This window comes from Chaetura pelagica, unplaced genomic scaffold (genome assembly GCF_000747805.2).
Source record: "Chaetura pelagica isolate M959 unplaced genomic scaffold, ChaPel_1.0 scaffold69, whole genome shotgun sequence".
In the NCBI taxonomy this organism is placed as follows: Eukaryota; Metazoa; Chordata; class Aves; order Apodiformes; family Apodidae; genus Chaetura; species Chaetura pelagica.
Window position 1 is genome coordinate 11,003,843 of NW_009970724.1, and position 18,824 is coordinate 11,022,666.

Consider the following 18,824-nt stretch of genomic DNA (forward strand, 5'->3'; position numbering starts at 1 on the left):
AAAAAAAAGTTATTATTTTCTTAAATAGAAAACCTATATGGTCACAGATGGTTAACTTGATGTCTAACTCAGGTAAGTGAGATTCTGCTAATAAGGTGAATAGAATTCATATCATTCAAGAGCTCTTTGATGAAGATAATTTAAATGAATAAACAGTGTATGTAATAGACTGCTGTCAGATTCATTATCCGATGTGCTCCAAGTAGAAAAAAAGTGCCATGTACAAGAGTTAAGATTTGGCTGACAAGACTTCCAAGTCAGCATCTAAAACAGTGAAGTGGAAGTCATTAAACCAAATGCTAGACTTGGTGTTAAGGCTTGATGCTACTCTGCGTTTTGCTCATGAGCTTAGGACCACTGGTGAGTATCATCCAAAAGCAAAATAGCTGGATGTCAGTGTTTGAAGTGGTAAGACAAAACAATCTTCCTTGGTTGGTAAATTAGTCTCATTACGAAGTGGGTAAAAAACACCCAAACCCTATGATGCTTTTATAGACTCAAATGCAGAGTTACACATAAAAAAAAGAAGTAAAAAAACCCAAACAACCACCAAACAAAAAAACAAGGGATGCAAAACATTGGACTACAATACAAGTCTTGATGGCAAAAAAGCAGTTTAACCATTATTATATTGAAAAAAGATTACTTTGCAGGTAAGTCAAACTTGTATTTTACTACATATAATTTGAATTTTTCTAAGAATGCTGCTTCTCACATCACAATACATAAAATCCTTTTCCTCTTACCTCACTTGTCCAGAGAAGACTGGATATAGAATGTAATTTAAATATGTTGCTACATTGACTGTGTATAACCTCTGCTCCTAATCAACAAATTATATAAAGCCAAGAATCATTCAAAGGTTACATCCTGACAGTCCCTCTCGGAAGTCAAGATGGCTGTTCCCACGTTTATGATTTTCTCTTTTCCTTAAATCAAGCAATAACCAACATCCTTTGCTTTTCTCCCTTTTCCTAAAGTATTTTAGTCACCCTTATCTACAACACTAGAAGAAACAGTTATATTGTAAACCCAGCCCCTCTTCCCACAGGTATGTGGGGAATTTTGGTGTAAATTCTATTAGGTTGAATGAACCCTGAGGGTTCAACAAGATTAAACAGAAATACATTGCTAAGCTAGAATTCTGTAAATATTTACACATAAATAAAAAACAAAGTGTCAAACATTAATTTCTTAGCCTATGCTTATGGAATAAAGCCCACTAACTTTGCTTTTGTTGGTAAAAATAACTTTTAGGATGAAAGTACGGTACCTTTCCAAAGGAGATGACAGTTCTTAGATTTTACATTTTCATTCAAACTTTTCAGCTGTTTGAGGAAATGCACTGATAGCTTCTGTAAAGGTTTATATTATCATTTGTTACTCTTGTAACTTTTGGCCTACTGTGAACAAAGTTAGCTTATGTACATTACAGTTAGAAGGCATTTCTTTCCCTTAGGGCTCTCCATGTAGGTTTGCATACTTAATGCATGAAATGCAGCTGTAGCTAGAGTATGGAAAAAAACGTAAGAATTGATGTTGGCAGAATAATTTTTCCAGAAGGTACAACAGAAAAGAATGGGAATGGGTTGATCTTCCAAAGAATTGCTTCAATAAATACGATTCAATATTGAAGGTGAGGAAAAAAAAAAATCAGACACTTTACCACTTAGTTTTTCAGTGATTGCTCTCTGCCATTGTTGGTGTATTGACTTTTGTTCCAGTACACTCACCTGAAGCCTCTCTAGTCCTCCTGAGGACTGAAGTTCTGTAGGCATGTTAGATAAAAGACTGGGAACACCTAAAAAGGCTGACTTTCCAGAACCATCAGCATTCATGAACAAATAAAAGACTCATGGATGTGTCTCTAATCAAACACCCTCAGCTTGCTATACAGCTATTCACCTCTCTCCTCATCTCTAAACCTGGAGGGATTAAGCTAAATTAGTTACTTAAACTACAACAGATCTCTTACTCTAGAACTGGTTTTATCATAAGAAAACTGGGATGGTTTCTATAATTTCAAAAAAATCTCAGTTTATATATAGTTATCTCAATTGCATGTAGCAGATAAAACCATGCAATTTATTTCCTATCACCTATCCTCAGAAAGCTATAAACACATGGCTTCAGAACTGTAAGCAGTGCCAGGTACTAACTGATAACAAGAGGGTAAATTCCCCACTTCTTCAGAAAACAGAGACCACAACCCATAACTGATCTTTTCACCTGACATCCTAGTTACAGGCTGTGTGTGTATTAGCTGTTTTAAGACTCACACACTCAAAACCAGCAGCAGATATAACACAAACTTTTTCTACACTGAAACAGTTTATCAGTGGCAAGGAAACAGAAAAGAATTGTGTAATATTCTGAAGTTAATTTTATATGACGGTAGTTTTATTTCCAGCACCTGAAAAAAAAAAATATCTGAAGTGTCAGTACTACTGAACAGAGGCTGACAGGCTCAATCAATTGTGGGCAACATATCCTATTAAAAACACTACAATGCTTTTTATAATTAGTAGAATATAAAATCTTTGGAAATCAGGTATTTTAAATTGTTTTTAGATTTGTAGTAGTAAATACTGATTTTTCCCTAAAACAGCTGAAGTTATTTCTGATTTCAATACTGAAATTTCCCTAGTCTCTCTTCCCTGCATTCTGTGTCTCATAACTTTCAAGTTCCATTAATTTATCTGTGCATCCTCTCTATACAGACTCTCATATAGAAAAAGGGCACAAAAAAAGCCCAAGAAAAAAGAAATATCTTGAACTAAAATACTTTTCACATTTGGTGTGAGAGGATTTCAAGTCAAATGGACTCATCTTTCAAATAAGCTCTATCTTTAAGACTGCTGTACCTTACATTTAGTATGATACATACAAAGGCTTATTTAAATATGTTACTGCATGAATATTAAAATATCTAATAAGGTTATAAACTGTGTTATAGATAATTTGAAATAAAAACCCTAAAGGATAAGAAGGTCCATAAATAGAGATATCAGAAGAGATGTTAGTTTAAGTTGAGGACTGATTTAATGAACCCTCCATGATCTAGATGCTTGAAAGAGATGGGAGAAAAAACAACCCAGATGAAGTGATAATTACTTAAAAGCTAAGAGACAAAGGTGCTGTTCAGAAACAGTAAAGGAAGCCAGAGAATTATGCAGAGTCAAGATTTTTTTGCGACAGTTTTGCTCACAGAAGGTAAGCATTGGTCAGATGCCTGAAAGTGCTGTTGTGACTATGAACTTACAGGAATTCATTGACTCTGGTATCGTGCTGGAGGAGTTGTAAGGCCCATAAAGGAAGGCTGATGAGTACTCATCTGTCACGGCGCTGTGAAAACTGGTTTGGCTGCTCAGGTTGTTGCCACTACTGCTGTTTCTGTTGTATAAGTTGTTGTTCAGTTCATGGTTATTTCTGTGAGGCAGCTGCAAGCTGCCATTCAAGTGGCTGGAGATTTGGCTTACAGAAAGACCTGTCCTAGTGGACAATGATGTCCTTTTGCTCTCATCATCATCTGAAGCAGCATACAGGTTCCCTAGAGAACTGGCTAGTCTGGAGTTTATGGAAACGCTGAATGGAAAACACATGCGGGGAAAAAAAATATACACAGGTATGTACAGATATACACAAAAAATGTCAAATCAGAAGACAATACATGGATAGCATAGATAATTCTGAAATAATTTGTGTTTACACTCAGGTTCATCTTCTAGCTCTCAGATAATGAAAACCAGAATTCTTTGTCAGGAGTTCCCAAACTTCGTTTATTCAATCACTACCATGGCTTTCACTTGTCAAACCACAGGCACATGCAGGAGATTGTGTTCAAAGGTTTAGGCAATGGCTGATCTACATTGGAGTACTCTGTGGACATGTTACAGTTTAAGAACTCCTCTTCTGTTTCTTGAACCATACTACTTCTGTAACCAAGAAGTAATATGATAAAATTTGAGAATAAAAATAGGGTGTCCTGAAATATCTCTAAGTTAGTTCATTTGTTCAAGTAAATATTTGTGTCTAGAGTATTAAAAAAGCATCAATCATTCTAAATTTAATTTAACATGCATAGTTACTTAGTACAATAGTAATAATGGAATTAAATATAATAAATAAAAGATTAATAAAAACTGTATTAACTACCACTCAGTGTTCTTCTGAGATTAATAATAACTTGTGGGAATACCTGCAAAACTTCTAAAAACTGACGAGTTAAAAAAAAAAATCAACCTCACAAACCTCAGCAACGTAATATGGTTTCTGACTTGATATAATCCCAAAACTCTCATACCAGTAGTACAGGTTTTGGGTTTTGATTGCTTTTTAAATCTGCAGGCAACTAATGTTCGACTAGTGTACAGCAAATCCCTTTGTAAGTAACTTTAAGCCTTCTTACACCCAAGAACAGCAAGCGTGTCGCAGACTGCATATGTGCTGAAAACCATTGTAGTATACAGTAAATACTTGTACCAAAATAGTAATAAGAAAAAAACCTTTTAAGATTAGAGCCTGAGGATGTGGAAAATCTGCTTATTCTTTCTGCAGACGGTGAATTAATTGCCATCACTTTGGAGGCCTTCAGAGGAGACATGGATCCTTCTGTGCTACCTGAAGAATTCAGTCTAAAAGGAATACAGAGGTTTAGTGAGAAGCAAGATTTTTTATAACTAGAATATATATCTCAGAAACACATATCCTCTCTCAACACATAAACTGGTATTTTAAAAAGTGGGATTGCTCAAGTCTGAGTACCGAGAACTCAACAGCAAAGATTAAACATTTTGCCTATTTTCAAGTATCTTAAAAAAAATTCTTCTCAAATATCCCACTCCCAAGTTTTTCTCCTGCTGTACCATATTGTACACTTATAGGCTGCTTTTCACCTTGTTAATTTGTGAAGGTTACTTGTCCATTTTGTATAAAATTTACTGTAAATTTGATTATAAATTTTAAATATTGTAAGTTTAAGAAAAAAATTCCTTTTGTGCTTATAAAGCTAGTACGAGTAGAAAAAAAACAACTCTAGTTTTCATGAGAACATCATCCCTTCCAAATGACAGCAAGACCATTTTAACAAAGTTGCACAGAACACACAGCTCTTTCCAGGCTGCGAATCCTAATGACCAAATTCTTCACACTTTGATTATGAGTGGTAAGTACAATACACTGGACCACTAAAAAAGCTATCATATAGCTGTCCATAATAATTTAATAAAAACTAATAAACAAATAGTATGTATCACAGTATTATGAAATTCTCTCCATCCTTAGACTAGGGGACATTATAATGATCAGCTCTTAAAGGATTAAAGATCTTGGGTACAAGCTACAACCATACAAGGAATGACACTAAGCAGAAGTAGATTTAATTCTACACCAAGAAAGGGTAATCAAGACATCAAGGTTAGATATCTGGAGTAACCCATCTCAAAAATCCAGCTTGTCACAAAATGGAAAATAATGTATTCTTTTCAATATGAACACTTTATAATGACAGATTATTTTGTCTTCTATGTTGTGTTTAGGATGCAATGGTTACAAACCCAAAAGACTCAATTCTTCCATTCTTAGAACTTTTAAAATTATGTCAACTTCCACGCTATGTTTTATTTTCTTTGGGAGGGGAGGGCATTGTCAGTATGGATTTAAGATTAGTACAGGTCATAAATAAAATAAACGCTTAGAAAATAAGAATAAACTATTGGCTTTATTGTCTGAACAAAGTCTGTGGTGAGTACAGTGAGGACCCTGGAATAAAATACAAGAAGTTACTAAAACTCAGTCTATCTGGTACATAATCTAAAAAAAGTACTGAATATGTCCACTAAGTAATACCTCTAGTTCATCTACCACAATACACCTGATGAAAATTGTGATATGCAAACAATATGCAGCCAACTTAGGCTTTTGAGAGAAGTATTTAATTTTACAGAGAAGGTGGTTATGAGTTAACTAATTATCCTTCATTGCAAAACAGCATAGATATGAGAAAATGTGACTGAGGAAATTACTTATATGTGCTAGTTTCTTATTAAGAATTCAACATATCTCTGAAGTACAGCTATACCCCTCTGTCCATTCCCCCGTATCTGCAGGTGATTAGAAAAGTTTGTTCCCTGCCATTTCTCAGAAATCTGAAATTGCTGATCAACTGATGTGACAAGTATAATTCAAAACACTGAAAATTTAAGACCTGAGTGGTGTACATGTAAAACTGTAATTTTCAAGTCAATACCTGAAAGGTTGTGATATTGACCTGGTGTGCAGTTTCATGTCTTGCAGCCTGAAGAAACAAAAGCAGAAATCTTTATCAAAGGATAAAAAGCCTTTCCCCTCTCCCAAAGCACACCTGCATGTCTCATACTGGCTCTGAAGTAGAAGACTAGCAAGAGTTAAGAATTATTGCCAACCATTATTTTAATTTACAGCTAACAGAGAGGTACTTCAGGTTTATTTCCAAAGTTTTTATTAGTTCCATAAAATGAAAAATTTATACAATAAATACAGAAATCAATTACAGAAAGATAACCAAGTTCACTGAAGAATATTTTGAGACCTAAGTTTTAGAATTCTACATAGACATACTTCTACATGCTGAGTAGATATTCTGAATAGAAATGAATAAACCAAATCTGCAACTAGATATATACTTCCATTTCCACCACAGGAGGTGGTAAAAGTAGCACCACTGCTTTAAGCATGGCCACCATGGACTAAATTTAAATTTGCAAATTACCCCAAAATTAAATTACCTCAGAGCTCCAGTTGTAGCAGAACACGTACGTCTCCGACTTTTTAAGGCATTAAGCTTATCTCCCTGTGTCATGCCATTCTGACCTTCCACACCTGCTTTGTCTTCAAAATCATTCTGGGAAACACAAAGTATGCAAACTAGGAAATGTATAAAATTCTCAGGAGTAGTGTAGTTCCAAAGTATTTAACATCTCCTTCACAATGATTATAGTTTAACAGGCTAATCTACAGTTTTCTGCATACACAGAACACTATTCTGACTCGGCATAATTCCGGTAAATTCCACGTGTCACTGCCCAAATGCACACACAGAGAAGCTTTTTGCAGGATCTGACCTCAAAGTCAGTTCAGGATGCTCGAGTCTAACACTGGCATTTATTTACTTTGAAGAAGTTTGCTTTTATAGAACTTACACTCCAACTCCTTGCTCCATAACCATTTCTAAAGTTATAATCAGTGTGGAAGGGAAGCAGTAACACAATTTTGTGATATGCATAAGTTGAGGAAGAAACTTAGCTAAAGTTGTGTGTCCTTCAAGAAGAGCTAGAAGTCAACTTTCCAAATATTTTTTTAAAAATGAAAAATTCTCCTGACCTCTAGAACAACAGTTTTGAAAAGAATTCCCTATGACAACTTAGTAATAACTTAAGCAGGAGTATAAGATGAACAGATTTCAGAGTTTTATCCTACTTCTTCTAGCTTTAGAAAATATTATAAACTCTAATAATTAGAAGTGTAGGCCAACACTGTTTAAATGCCTATTTGTAGGCACAAAACAGACTTTTCTAAGACCTAATTATTAAGCAGAGAAGTATGAAAGTTACAAAGCAAAGAGATCTGAGATTTTTTTTAATTGCCAAAGGAAAAAAAAACTTTAGACCAATTACGATTCATTTGACCTCAGACCAAGTATTTGTATTAGTGCTATTCCTATTGTGCCTAAGTGACCTCACTGTTCTGCATAAAACAGAACAATCCTTTCTGTCACTAACCAAGATGAAACATTGACAGCAGAAGTAATAAAATGTAAGTAAATAAAATGGTGTAGTGGTCCAAGTATTGCATCAATTACAGGAAAATATAAATATTTTAGCTAGATTTCATTGAAGATTATATGCCAGGCCACTGTTACTTGCCATTCAGCATCAATGCTGATACATTTTGTTTCACTGTCTTTACTTGCCCAACAGTTATTACATGTAGATGTTCCAACCTCTGATTCTTAGACCGTATGCATTTCTGGGACATTACTTTGTGTTGAGCTTCTAAAGATCCTAGTATAATGAGGCCTTGAAATATAACCAAATATCCACAGAGATAGAGAGGTAAGTTAAAATGTCTTGAAAACTGAATGTTAAACAGCTTTAATATGACATACGTAAAAAACTGAAATTAGTATATTACAGAGACAGTTATAGTAGAAAAAAGCAGCACTGTGAATTTGTATTGTTAATCTCCACATAAGATGCTACACAGTGTACAGGTAGTTGAGTTACCTGCAAGTAAGTTGCCTGGAACACTGGAAGCAAAGTTGTAGTAGTAGCTCAGATGCAAAAACATTACTTTTAAACATGTGGTTATGTGACAGCTGTTTTCACTAGGCATGCAAGATCACCTCTACACAGTATTGTGTTACCAAATTAATAATCTAGATATTTACCTTTACATATTCCAAGCCACAAATTTAACTTCCAAAAGAAAAACAGTACCTTTATAAAAATGCATTCAAGGTGCGCATCCACATTATGATGCTTAGTTTAATTTATCATAACTACCTGAAGAAGGTGCCCCTGGTCTTTTACACCAAGTAAAGGATTCTGTCAGCAACATAAAAGCTTTTAAGTTATTAGAGATCTAAGACAGGATAAATCCAATACATTGTTCCTCTAAACTGCTTCTCACAGATACTGTAGGAAACTAAAGTTCAGATTTATTTTTTTACTAGTCCAGAAGCAGAAGGATGTTTACTTTAGCTTATGCTTCATGCCTATGCTTCCAATAAATAATTTTAAGGTCCATACCCTAAATGTACACATCATGTCAGTAATACATAACACTGTGATAAAGGGATGGACATCTCATACATAATTAGCTAGAAATCAGCTAGAACCTTTGAATAAATAGGCTTCAGGAGGAAAACTGATTTTTTTCCCCTCCATTCTCCAACAAACAACTGAAGACCCTGAAAGACTTGAAATTATCTGTAACAGTTTTAAATATAACCTAAGGTTTTCTCTTTTTTAAAGAAGTTTGTTCTAATTATAACCCCCCAAAAATTGTGTGGAAAAGCAATCTAGTACTAATATAAGCCTAAAAACAACCAACTAAAATTTAGCTATAGCTAATTATTAAAAGATCAGCTCCATCTCTGCTTGTTTGAAATTTTCCCTATGAACTCTTACCTCCCTGTACTGATCCAAGTCTTGTACTTCATTCATGCTGTCACTGATAGAAATGTCATTCAAGCCACAAAGAACTCTATTAATGTTTCCATCAACTACTTGTTTCTGCTTTGATCGGATGAGATCTCCCTCCAGCCATAACATTGCTTGCTTCCTTTAGGATACAAAACAAATCGATTCATAGAAACAAATCTGCATACATATAAACAATACAAAAACATCTTACTCTTACAGATTGCCAACATTTAAATCTTCTGTACATCTTCATGTCACAAAAAATATTTGAATTTCTATCAGGAAAAAAACACTCATGTAATTTCCATCGTTAAAACAACAATTCCCCCCACTCCCCTGAAATCACCAAAGAAGTCTGTACCTACCACAGAAATACCACAGGTACTAAAACTTCATTTTTCAAGAATCCTATTGTGAAAATAAATTAACCAACAGGAATTTGTAACAGGAATTTCAAAGCTTTTAAAACACAAATTCATATAAAATAATGCTTTAAATAAATGATGATACAACATATTCTAATTTCTTACTAGCGTGAGTTTTGTGTATACGTATTGGGCAGGAAAACTACAGCTGATTTGCACAGTAGAAGTGGTCATAGTCATGTGAAGTTGAACAGGACTCAAGTCTATTTTCAGAAAATGAAAGATTATATCCTTCAGACAGGTGGTTAAAAATAAATTACTGAATTGCTACAATGTATATGGGCTAAGCAGGCTTTTGTTGATGAGACTGCATTGTCCCTCAATGAGGAAGTCTGCTGGGTAACTTGTCAAGCTAGTTTCATCCAATTAACTGAGATCTTATTACATATTATTGTAACAAAATTAAATTCCTACACTGAACAGAAGAAAAGGAAGAATGAGGAATTTAATCACTGGAAACTGTTCTTTGTTTGGAAACAAAAATCTTGTGGCTAAGAGCCAAGTAGTCTGAGTCAACTGCTTAAACCTGCTCAATAATAAATGAAGAAGGTAAGAAGTTCCAGAATATTTTCACCATGTCCTAAGAAAACATAAGGGAAAAGGAGGGAGTGGAGGGAAAAGGAGCACCACCTATCCACCTAACAGAAATAGCCTAGAAAACGTTTGAATTTAAATACTTTTGAAATCTTGTAAGGATAATTGCATTAACAGTAGCAAAATGATTGGATATGTACTTGGGTGGGAGGGTCTCTACAAAAACACTACTCCAACTCCCTCATTGAGCCTCAAGGAACTTAAGATATGGAGCTTTGACATCTATCAAGGCTGGCAGATCAAAGCTGCAAGATTTTACCTTTTTGCCAGATGCAACTTAACAGTCCTAAGGGCAAAGTATGTTATATTAGAATGATGTAACTGACAATAGTTCCTTCTTTCTCTATCCCATTTTGACACTACTGGTGACATTGCTTGAATTTTTTCTGATAGTCGAAACACCTATCTATTCTATTGCCATTAGGACAACAGAAAATTCTTTCTGAACAATACGACAGCTTGTAGCTATGAATAACTATGAATAAGCAATAATGAAAAAATTCTGAAGGATTTTTGCCTATCTATAGAATCAAACTAAGTATTTATATGCCACTGCAGAAAAGACGTAGGCTCTGATTTTCCTATCTTTCAAGTAAACAGCTCTTACTAAATCACACTACCTACCACCTTTCTCCCTCAGTTTTGCTCTATTGTGGAAGCTATTTTTTAAGAGTATATCAGGCAAGCATCAGCCCTGGGTGCAGAAGTTTAATCTGCCTTCAGCAAGCACCTGTGGTTTGTGAAAGTGTGTGATTCACAGTATTTTGAATAACAGTGGGCCACGTCGCAAATAAGGAGTGCCCATTCCGTTGCACTGGAAAATAAACAGGAATTCTCATTCATGCTCAATTTCTCTTATGAATTACAGTAATACTCCTTTCTCTCTGATATCCTATGTATTTTTGGGTGCAAGGTCAGCGCATGATGTATGGTATTTACGCAGTATCCAGCAGAGCTGTTACATTCTTTTTTTCGAAAAAGAGACAAATTTTCCTCAAAATGTCTTTTTCTCAAAACAGTGAAAATGTCTTCAGCTAAATATCATTGTGGTATCAAGAAAGACTAGCATAACCACTATAACAGTAAATGTGCAATGTACAAACCACTATGAAATTTAACTTGGCACACACATCAGTGAAACCAGTGCAATTTTGCCAGCCACATCCAGTCAGGGTCAAACATCCTGCATATACTGTGCTAGGAATATGACATATCATACGGTATCCACCCCACACTTATTTAATATCTAGTTACAAAGAAGAAAAAACTTTATCAATTATACTATCTTAATTTTAAATGTCATCACAGGCTATACATCAAGTCTATCCTTTCTATGTTAATATTTTAATATTTTTATTGTTGATTTTATCTTTTGTCCACATCTGGACTTTACACTTCTAACACATTTAACTCCAAAATCTCACAGAACACAAATCTGCAGATTCTTGAGACCCTCTGCCCCTTAGGATAACAAAATGCATAGCACTCCAGGTAAGACAATTGCTACTAAGTGTGTTCAGTTTCAATCCCAAATTAACTAACCTTAAATGTATTGCAACAGGCAATAATATATGACATCAGTAGATCCTATAAATAGCGCAAGATGGATAAAGATGTAGAGAAGCAGATGATTCTTAGAAAAAAGAAGGTATACATACTCTTCCAAGAAGTGTTGCTGGGGTCCTATTATAGAGCCTGGCCGACATATTCTTATCCAAGCAATGGCTTCAGCATGTGTGAACTTGTAATGTTTCATTATGTAACAGGCAATTAATGTTCCTGTTCTCCCCAGGCCAGCTACAGAAACAAAAAAATATCAACATTCACACACAAAGCCATGAACACTTCATAATAATCAAATTGAAGTATGGGATACAAGACTTTTTTGCAATATTATTTGCCACTTTAATATTTGAAGAAAGAATCTCTAATTCAGTTCCCATTTATAACTGCTATATATATAAGAACAAATCATACTTATAAAAAGTTAACAGCATTTAAGAACACATGTAATTGTGATCACTCTTGGCACTTGTACAATTCTATTTAAGTTTTCTTTTTTTTAAAAAAAAAGAGGCTGATATGTTTAAAAAGCTGTGACTGAGTTGGATACAAAGTTCAAAATCATTAAACCTGTAAAAAACAAAAGCAAAGTACCTTTCACAGGCCAACACAGATACTTTACAAATCAAGGTCCAAACACATGCAAATACATGTGCACATCAAAAGATATCAGCATCTGTCTTCTCAGCCAGTGGCTTTTTCTTTTTGAATCAGTTTTATTGTGAAACCAACCTGTAAAACTGCACTATCTATATAAAAAGCAATGAATGTTGACCAGCATATATTTTTTTATTATCAATAGCTTAAAATAACTTTTTGCTCCTGAAATCACAAACTAACCCTGGTTTTAAGGGGAGATTGAGAAAGAAAAACTAGCTTTTACTACCAGACAACTCTTGAACTACAGAGTAAGAATTAATATCTTTCTAGCCATCTGTCTTATCTATAATAAAGCGTCTCCCCAATTAAACCTTATTTTCCCACAATAACTGTATCTGCAATTTACAGTGGCCGGCTATTTTTATGCACCAACAGCTACCTAAATGGAAGTGCTCAAAGCAGCCAGGCATCCTTGCTGACAATTCTATACACGACTACAAACTCTTTACATTTACCCAATAACTAAATCTTACTGTGACTTTCTAAAAAGTTAAGATGATTCAGGTAAAAGGATGAAGTTAGAAGTTCACAAATAGTGACATTCCGTAACTGTATATTGAAGACTAGCTCTGAACAATAATTTTAAAAAAGGAAGTATTGTTAGAGAGAAAGTTTTTGGCTTGGAGTTTTGGTTTTGAGGGTTTTTTTAAATGCAAAAGGAATGCAACATGCAAACAGGTAGCCAAGTACTACACTACACATATATCTGCACAAGAAAACTGCCTCTGAAAATTGCAGGTATCATTTACCAACTGCATACATCACTGACACATCAGTTCTCTTCTCTAAGTTCCTTCTATTCTATAAACTAATCATAGAATCATAGAATCTTAGGGGCTGGAAGGGACCTCGAGAGATCATCTAGTCCAACCCCCCTGCCAGAGCAGGGTCACCTAGAGTACATCACACAGGAACTCATCCAGGTGGGTTTTGAGTGTCTCCAGTGAGGGAGACTCCACAACCTCCCTGGGCAGTCTGTTCCAGTGCTCTGTCACTCTCACAGTAAAAAAATTTTCTCGGATATTCACCTTGAACCTCCTATGCAAAGGGTTGCTGTGGAAAAAGCATTCTATAACTTCTGGGACAAGCAGTTTCTACTGTAGAAGCAGTACTTAGAATACTTCTGCAATAAGGGTAGAACTACAGATAACTAACTCTGAATTAACTGGTCATTTAGCTTTGTATAGACTTATTCAGAAGGGTGTAAAAACCTAAAAAATTAGACTGTTGGTTTGCTTAACAGTAAATGGTCAGATGAAAGATAAAAAATAGTTCAGTTTAGCAACTGCATATCTAAGTCACTAGAAAAGTTTATTTTGTTCCTTTAGCAACTAAGCCTGGAGAATAACAACCTACTCCTGCTAATCAATAATTTATACTCTTGTTTAGTCAATTAGTAGATGTCTAGCTTATTAATGCTAGAATTTCTGGGTTCTAGCCACAGTAAAAACTTGTTAGCAAATAATCTTATTTATCTCTCATATGCATGTTTATTTTTCATGGAAAAATTATGAATAGCACTATTGTTTCAGATCAGCAAGACATTTGTCTTCACAATGTCCTTACACAGCTCTAAACATAAATCAAGTTGAAACCCTTCAAAGCCTTTGTTAATAGTTCTTGACTAAGCATGTTGTGTGCTTTTTTCTGGCTGATTTGCTGAAATAGGCTGGTTTGAAATGCTGGTATCACAATAACTCACATTAACTTGAAGTCATGCTCCACAGAAAAATGTAGAACAGTCCAAAACCACAAAGAAAACTTTTCAATCTTTTGCATTTCCTAGCCAATTATCACAAGGCTTTGAAAGCATAATGCAAAACAGAAATCTCCATCAACTAAAATTCATGCCTTTCAAGAGATTAAGAAAAACAACAATGAACAACAGATCATCAGTTACTGTAAGCAGTAGTGTAGGATGAAAGAACTTGGTATGCACATGAAAACAACAAATATTTGTCATAAAGCAGTATTACTTTCACATCCAGAAAGTGAAGTGCTATTTTAAAATGCTTTATTTCTGGAATAAACTCTATGGATTTACATGTATTTTGAACCTTGCTCTGAGAAATAAGTGCATATACCTTTACAATGTACAGCAATGGCACCATCAGCATTTTCACAGATGTTCAGGAACCTCTGAACTATACTGTCACTTGGTGTGCTTCCATCTATGAAGAACAGGTCATAATGCTCAAAACCAGCATCAGTAAAGCGTTTTGCCTCATAGATTTTTTTGTTTAGTCTTATGATTGATGTGACATTATGTTTCTTGAAATAGGGAAAGTAGGCTTCAGGTGCATGAAGAGGATAACCTACAAAAACATAAAGCAGTGAGTATTTAAGGTCACAGGTGAAGTCCAAAGGCCTGGTAATCAAAATTGCCCCCAAAACCTTTTTTTGAATTATTATAAACATGTTAATACTGAAAATGCTTTATTTTATTCAGAATAAACATGTAAAGTAGTATTTTAGAATTTTAGAAAATACTCATGAAGACCACTATAATTAAAGGATCAAACTGTCTCTTGTTTAGCCCATTCCCCTCTATAAGTAGGGTTTTATAGATTCATAGAAAAGTTAAGGTTGGACAGGACCTTGAAGACCATCAGGTTCCAATCTCCCTGCTGTGAGCAGGGACACCCCACACTACACCAGGCTGCACAAAGCCTGGGCAACCTACTCGCAGTGCCTTACTACCCTCATGGTGAAGAATTTTTTCCTGATGTCTAACCTAAATCTCCCCTCTTTCAGTTTAAAACCATTACCACTTGTCCTATCACTGCCCTCTCTGCTGAAAAGTCACTCCCTAGCTTTTCTGTAAGCCCCCTTTCATATAAAGTGAGGCACATACACAAATTCAGTACTTCAGAACAGCTCTTTACACTCAAGCTGCAGGTCAAAGAATAAGAACATACTTTAAGAGAAAACACTGTGTTTATGAGGAAAAATAGATTGGTGATCTATGCTGTGGACAAGAAAACAGTGAAAAGGATAAATTAGCACCAGAAATATTATTCCACCATGAAGTAAAAAGCTTCAGTGCTTTTATTCAGCTGAGAGACAAAAGGATCCTCTAGTTGAGGACAAGGAGGCAGGGAGGGAGAGCAGAGACCAAACACACCACAGCTGTTAAGGACACTTTCAACAAATAGACATTCCCTGTCGAGGAGGGCACGAGGGATTGTGCGCACATGCACACATCTGTATGATGTATGTATGGAAAATGTAGTTGTTTCTTTTTCATTAACAATTAAGTCTTCTAAACAAAACTCAAGAATGACAGCTACCACAAAACTCAGGAAGTCTGTAATTAATCAAATTTACTAGATTATCTCCAGAATTGTTATTCCTGTTCAAATTAAGTCCAACAGCTTCATCACAAAACAGGGGTCTTTTCCACAAGTCATATCTGCATTAGTAAAGGAAATTAGAGTCACAATATTAAAAAAAAGTAACTTTGTAATATGTACTTACACTCACCTGCGTGAGGCTTATTTGTAGTCTCATAAATAGATTTTAATTTACTAGTTTTCAGTTATATACATGTTAAAAATAAAACACCAGTTTTCCAAGTCCTATGGAACCACAGAAGTAATTTTTGAAAATTCTGGAAGAAGGTACTGGAATAGTGATTGGGAGAAGAAACCCAAACCAACCTAATTATTTTCTCCCTGGATTTTGTTTAAGTCTTCAGTGGATACTATGCAATTAGCAGAATTCCAGTCATAAAGGCACACGAGAGAGAAGTGGGGGAAAAAATAAAATTCATGCTCACAGAAACCAAGTGACATGGCACAAAGAATAAAGTAAAATTCAGCAGAAATCTGATTGTAGTTTTTAAATGATTGATCTTCCTTTTAGCTGGACCAAATCTCTCCTTTCCCTCTGTTAGTCAAGTTTCTCTATTTTATTCCATCAGAATCACACAAGTTCTTACCATTATCCCAAGAATCTTAAGTAGTAAAGGCAAAGTTATTTTTCTAGTCTTTCCTGGCCTTTGTTATAAGATTCTTAATACAGTCTCCTATGCTTTATGCGACCCAACTTTAATTCTTCACATTTATCGTACCAGGTGTTAGGAATAAAAGTAAGGGATCCAAATTTGTCAGGCACTTTGTCACTGAACTGAACTCACTGACTGACTGGTAGAAGAATTAGAATTTTCCTAGTAAAGAAGAATTCAAAAAAACTTCGGAATTAATCGTGATGATTGCATATAAAATATTTACTCCATGATTATTTTTGAAGATAAAAATTGGTCTATAAAATCTTTAGTATCTTCTGCTCATTTGCTGTGACAGCTTAAGATGCTGGAAAAAAATATTATAGAATAGCATTAAAATATACACCATACCATTTTCAAGTTTGCTTTTCGGGTGTGGTCCACTAAATGCCAGAAATTTTCCTGGAATGATCCAGTTGAAGTCACCATTTTCTACTCGCTACAAAAGTTTCAGGAGAGAAAAGCATTTTGTTATCTGTACATACAGATTTCATTTTATTTTACTTTTTACTATGTTCTTGCTGCATTAAAATAAAACACTTAACTAGCTTACCTATAAGGAACAAACTAGTCATACACTGCTTCTTAGAAATCTTAACAAAACAAAATAACCTGCTTATAAAAACACTGACAAACACCACCATTCTTGTATGCTTTAATCAAATAATATGGAAAAATGCTTCCCTGTACAGCACTGGCTAAAAAAACCCAATACACAGAAAACAAATTCAAAACCAATTACCCTTCCCCTGCAGAAACTGGAATTTACATACTCATGTAATCTCTTGATGAGCCAGTAATCACAGAAGCAAAGCATAAATCAAATAACAAGACTAAATTAAAAAATAAAACCAAACACTTTCAAACTTTGATGTTTAGCATTTCTTGCTAACTTTTAAATGAAAATGTCAAAATCAGTCAGTGCCAGAACTGGAAGCTTCTTTGGAAATACTTAAAGTTGCTAATTTTTTCCTTTTTTTTAATTGATGAATGGTCATTCCTCATTTGGCAATGCAGTTATTCTCAGCATGACTTTTAAGTTCAACTGAATTATTAAGCCTGTGTTTTTAGCTCTCAGCAAATCAAAACATCCTAATGAGTGAAAGATCGTGATAATGGATGTTACTGTAATCAATTCACCAACTGTTTGCTTAGCAAAGCCCATTAGGCTTGCTCCAAATGTCCTCAGACTGTGACAACTCCTGTAAGTTAACAAGGTTGCATAAGGACTTCTGAATCAATCTTAGTGCCAAGTCAGGACTCCTCACACTCCCAGATTTGTATCACAGACTGCAATGTCTACATTGTAGCACCTCTACCCTATTACCAAAGAAATCCTGTTTAATACATTAGAAGTATTTTTATATTTCTATTACCAGTTTCAGTTGTGAATTAAGTAGCTCTTTATAGTTACATAGGTTTTGTGAATAATTTAAATTTTAACCAATCTGCATGTGTATATATATTCAATACAACATGCAGACATTATTTAAAAATATAATTTAAGTATTTTTACATGTAGTCCAACAAAAGGGAAATTAGCAGCCTTGATAATGTGGTAAGATGGAAGAACTATGACAATGACTTAGAATTCCCTTTAGTCTGTTTCCTTTAAGTTGTATGCAACTTCTCTTCACATAATTACACATTTGAAGATGTAACACTGAAAATCTTGGAACATTTAAAGTTCTAGAAATATCGCACAAGACATATCTAAACAAACAGAGCTGACCATGATGCATAAAACAATAGAAGACATACCAAAAAATGGACAACAAATTAAGAAGTATTCCAAGTTCTTGATTCTTAAATTCAGACAGTGCACAGGATACTTTAAACATCAATTACTTACACACAGTCTTCACAAACTAAAATAATGTTAAACATTAAAGAGGAGAACAGGATAGCTTTGGCCAATTATTTTAATACTTCTGTCAGGCAGATTAACCCCTATTATACACACAGATTCCTAATACATAAGCATAATTTGGTTTTAGAACAAACATCTTCCTTTTGTACACAGAGTAAGCAAAAAAGTAGCACTGGCATACCTTAAATATTAATTACTCTTAATTTAATTTTGCTAATTTATACCAATTTCTCAATCTAATAATTATGGAACATTGTAGTACACAGAAATCCTTCTACAAATGCTTTTAAGTTTTATGAATAGCTATATGTTACAGTGTGCCTATTGCAGCCAAGACCTACTGTATAGATTTGTGTTGTAAATTAAGTTTTTCCCATTGTGTCTTCCTCTCCTGAGCTTACCCTCTTTTTATAAAGCATTTTCTATTGTTGTAGGTATTTAATACATATACTGGGAAACCCATACCTTCTTACTTATAAAACAAGTGAGATACACAAATGTTTTTTCCACTCCTCTTGGGTGGA

General features: G+C 34.6%; 1 protein-coding gene across 1 annotated transcript in view; it reads right to left on the reverse strand.

Annotated features, from left to right (window-relative positions):
- Positions 1-18,824, reverse strand: part of CDC14A (cell division cycle 14A) — a 56,830-nt gene that overhangs the window by 3,742 nt on the left and 34,264 nt on the right. Inside the window, exons 8-15 of the mRNA XM_010006659.1 lie at positions 16,782-16,869; positions 14,509-14,739; positions 11,860-11,998; positions 9,168-9,321; positions 6,765-6,880; positions 6,248-6,295; positions 4,506-4,634; positions 3,269-3,585 (exon numbers count right to left, since the gene is read on the reverse strand). Coding sequence (XP_010004961.1) covers positions 3,269-3,585; positions 4,506-4,634; positions 6,248-6,295; positions 6,765-6,880; positions 9,168-9,321; positions 11,860-11,998; positions 14,509-14,739; positions 16,782-16,869 — 1,222 coding nt within the window. The remainder of the gene's footprint in view (positions 1-3,268; positions 3,586-4,505; positions 4,635-6,247; positions 6,296-6,764; positions 6,881-9,167; positions 9,322-11,859; positions 11,999-14,508; positions 14,740-16,781; positions 16,870-18,824) is intronic.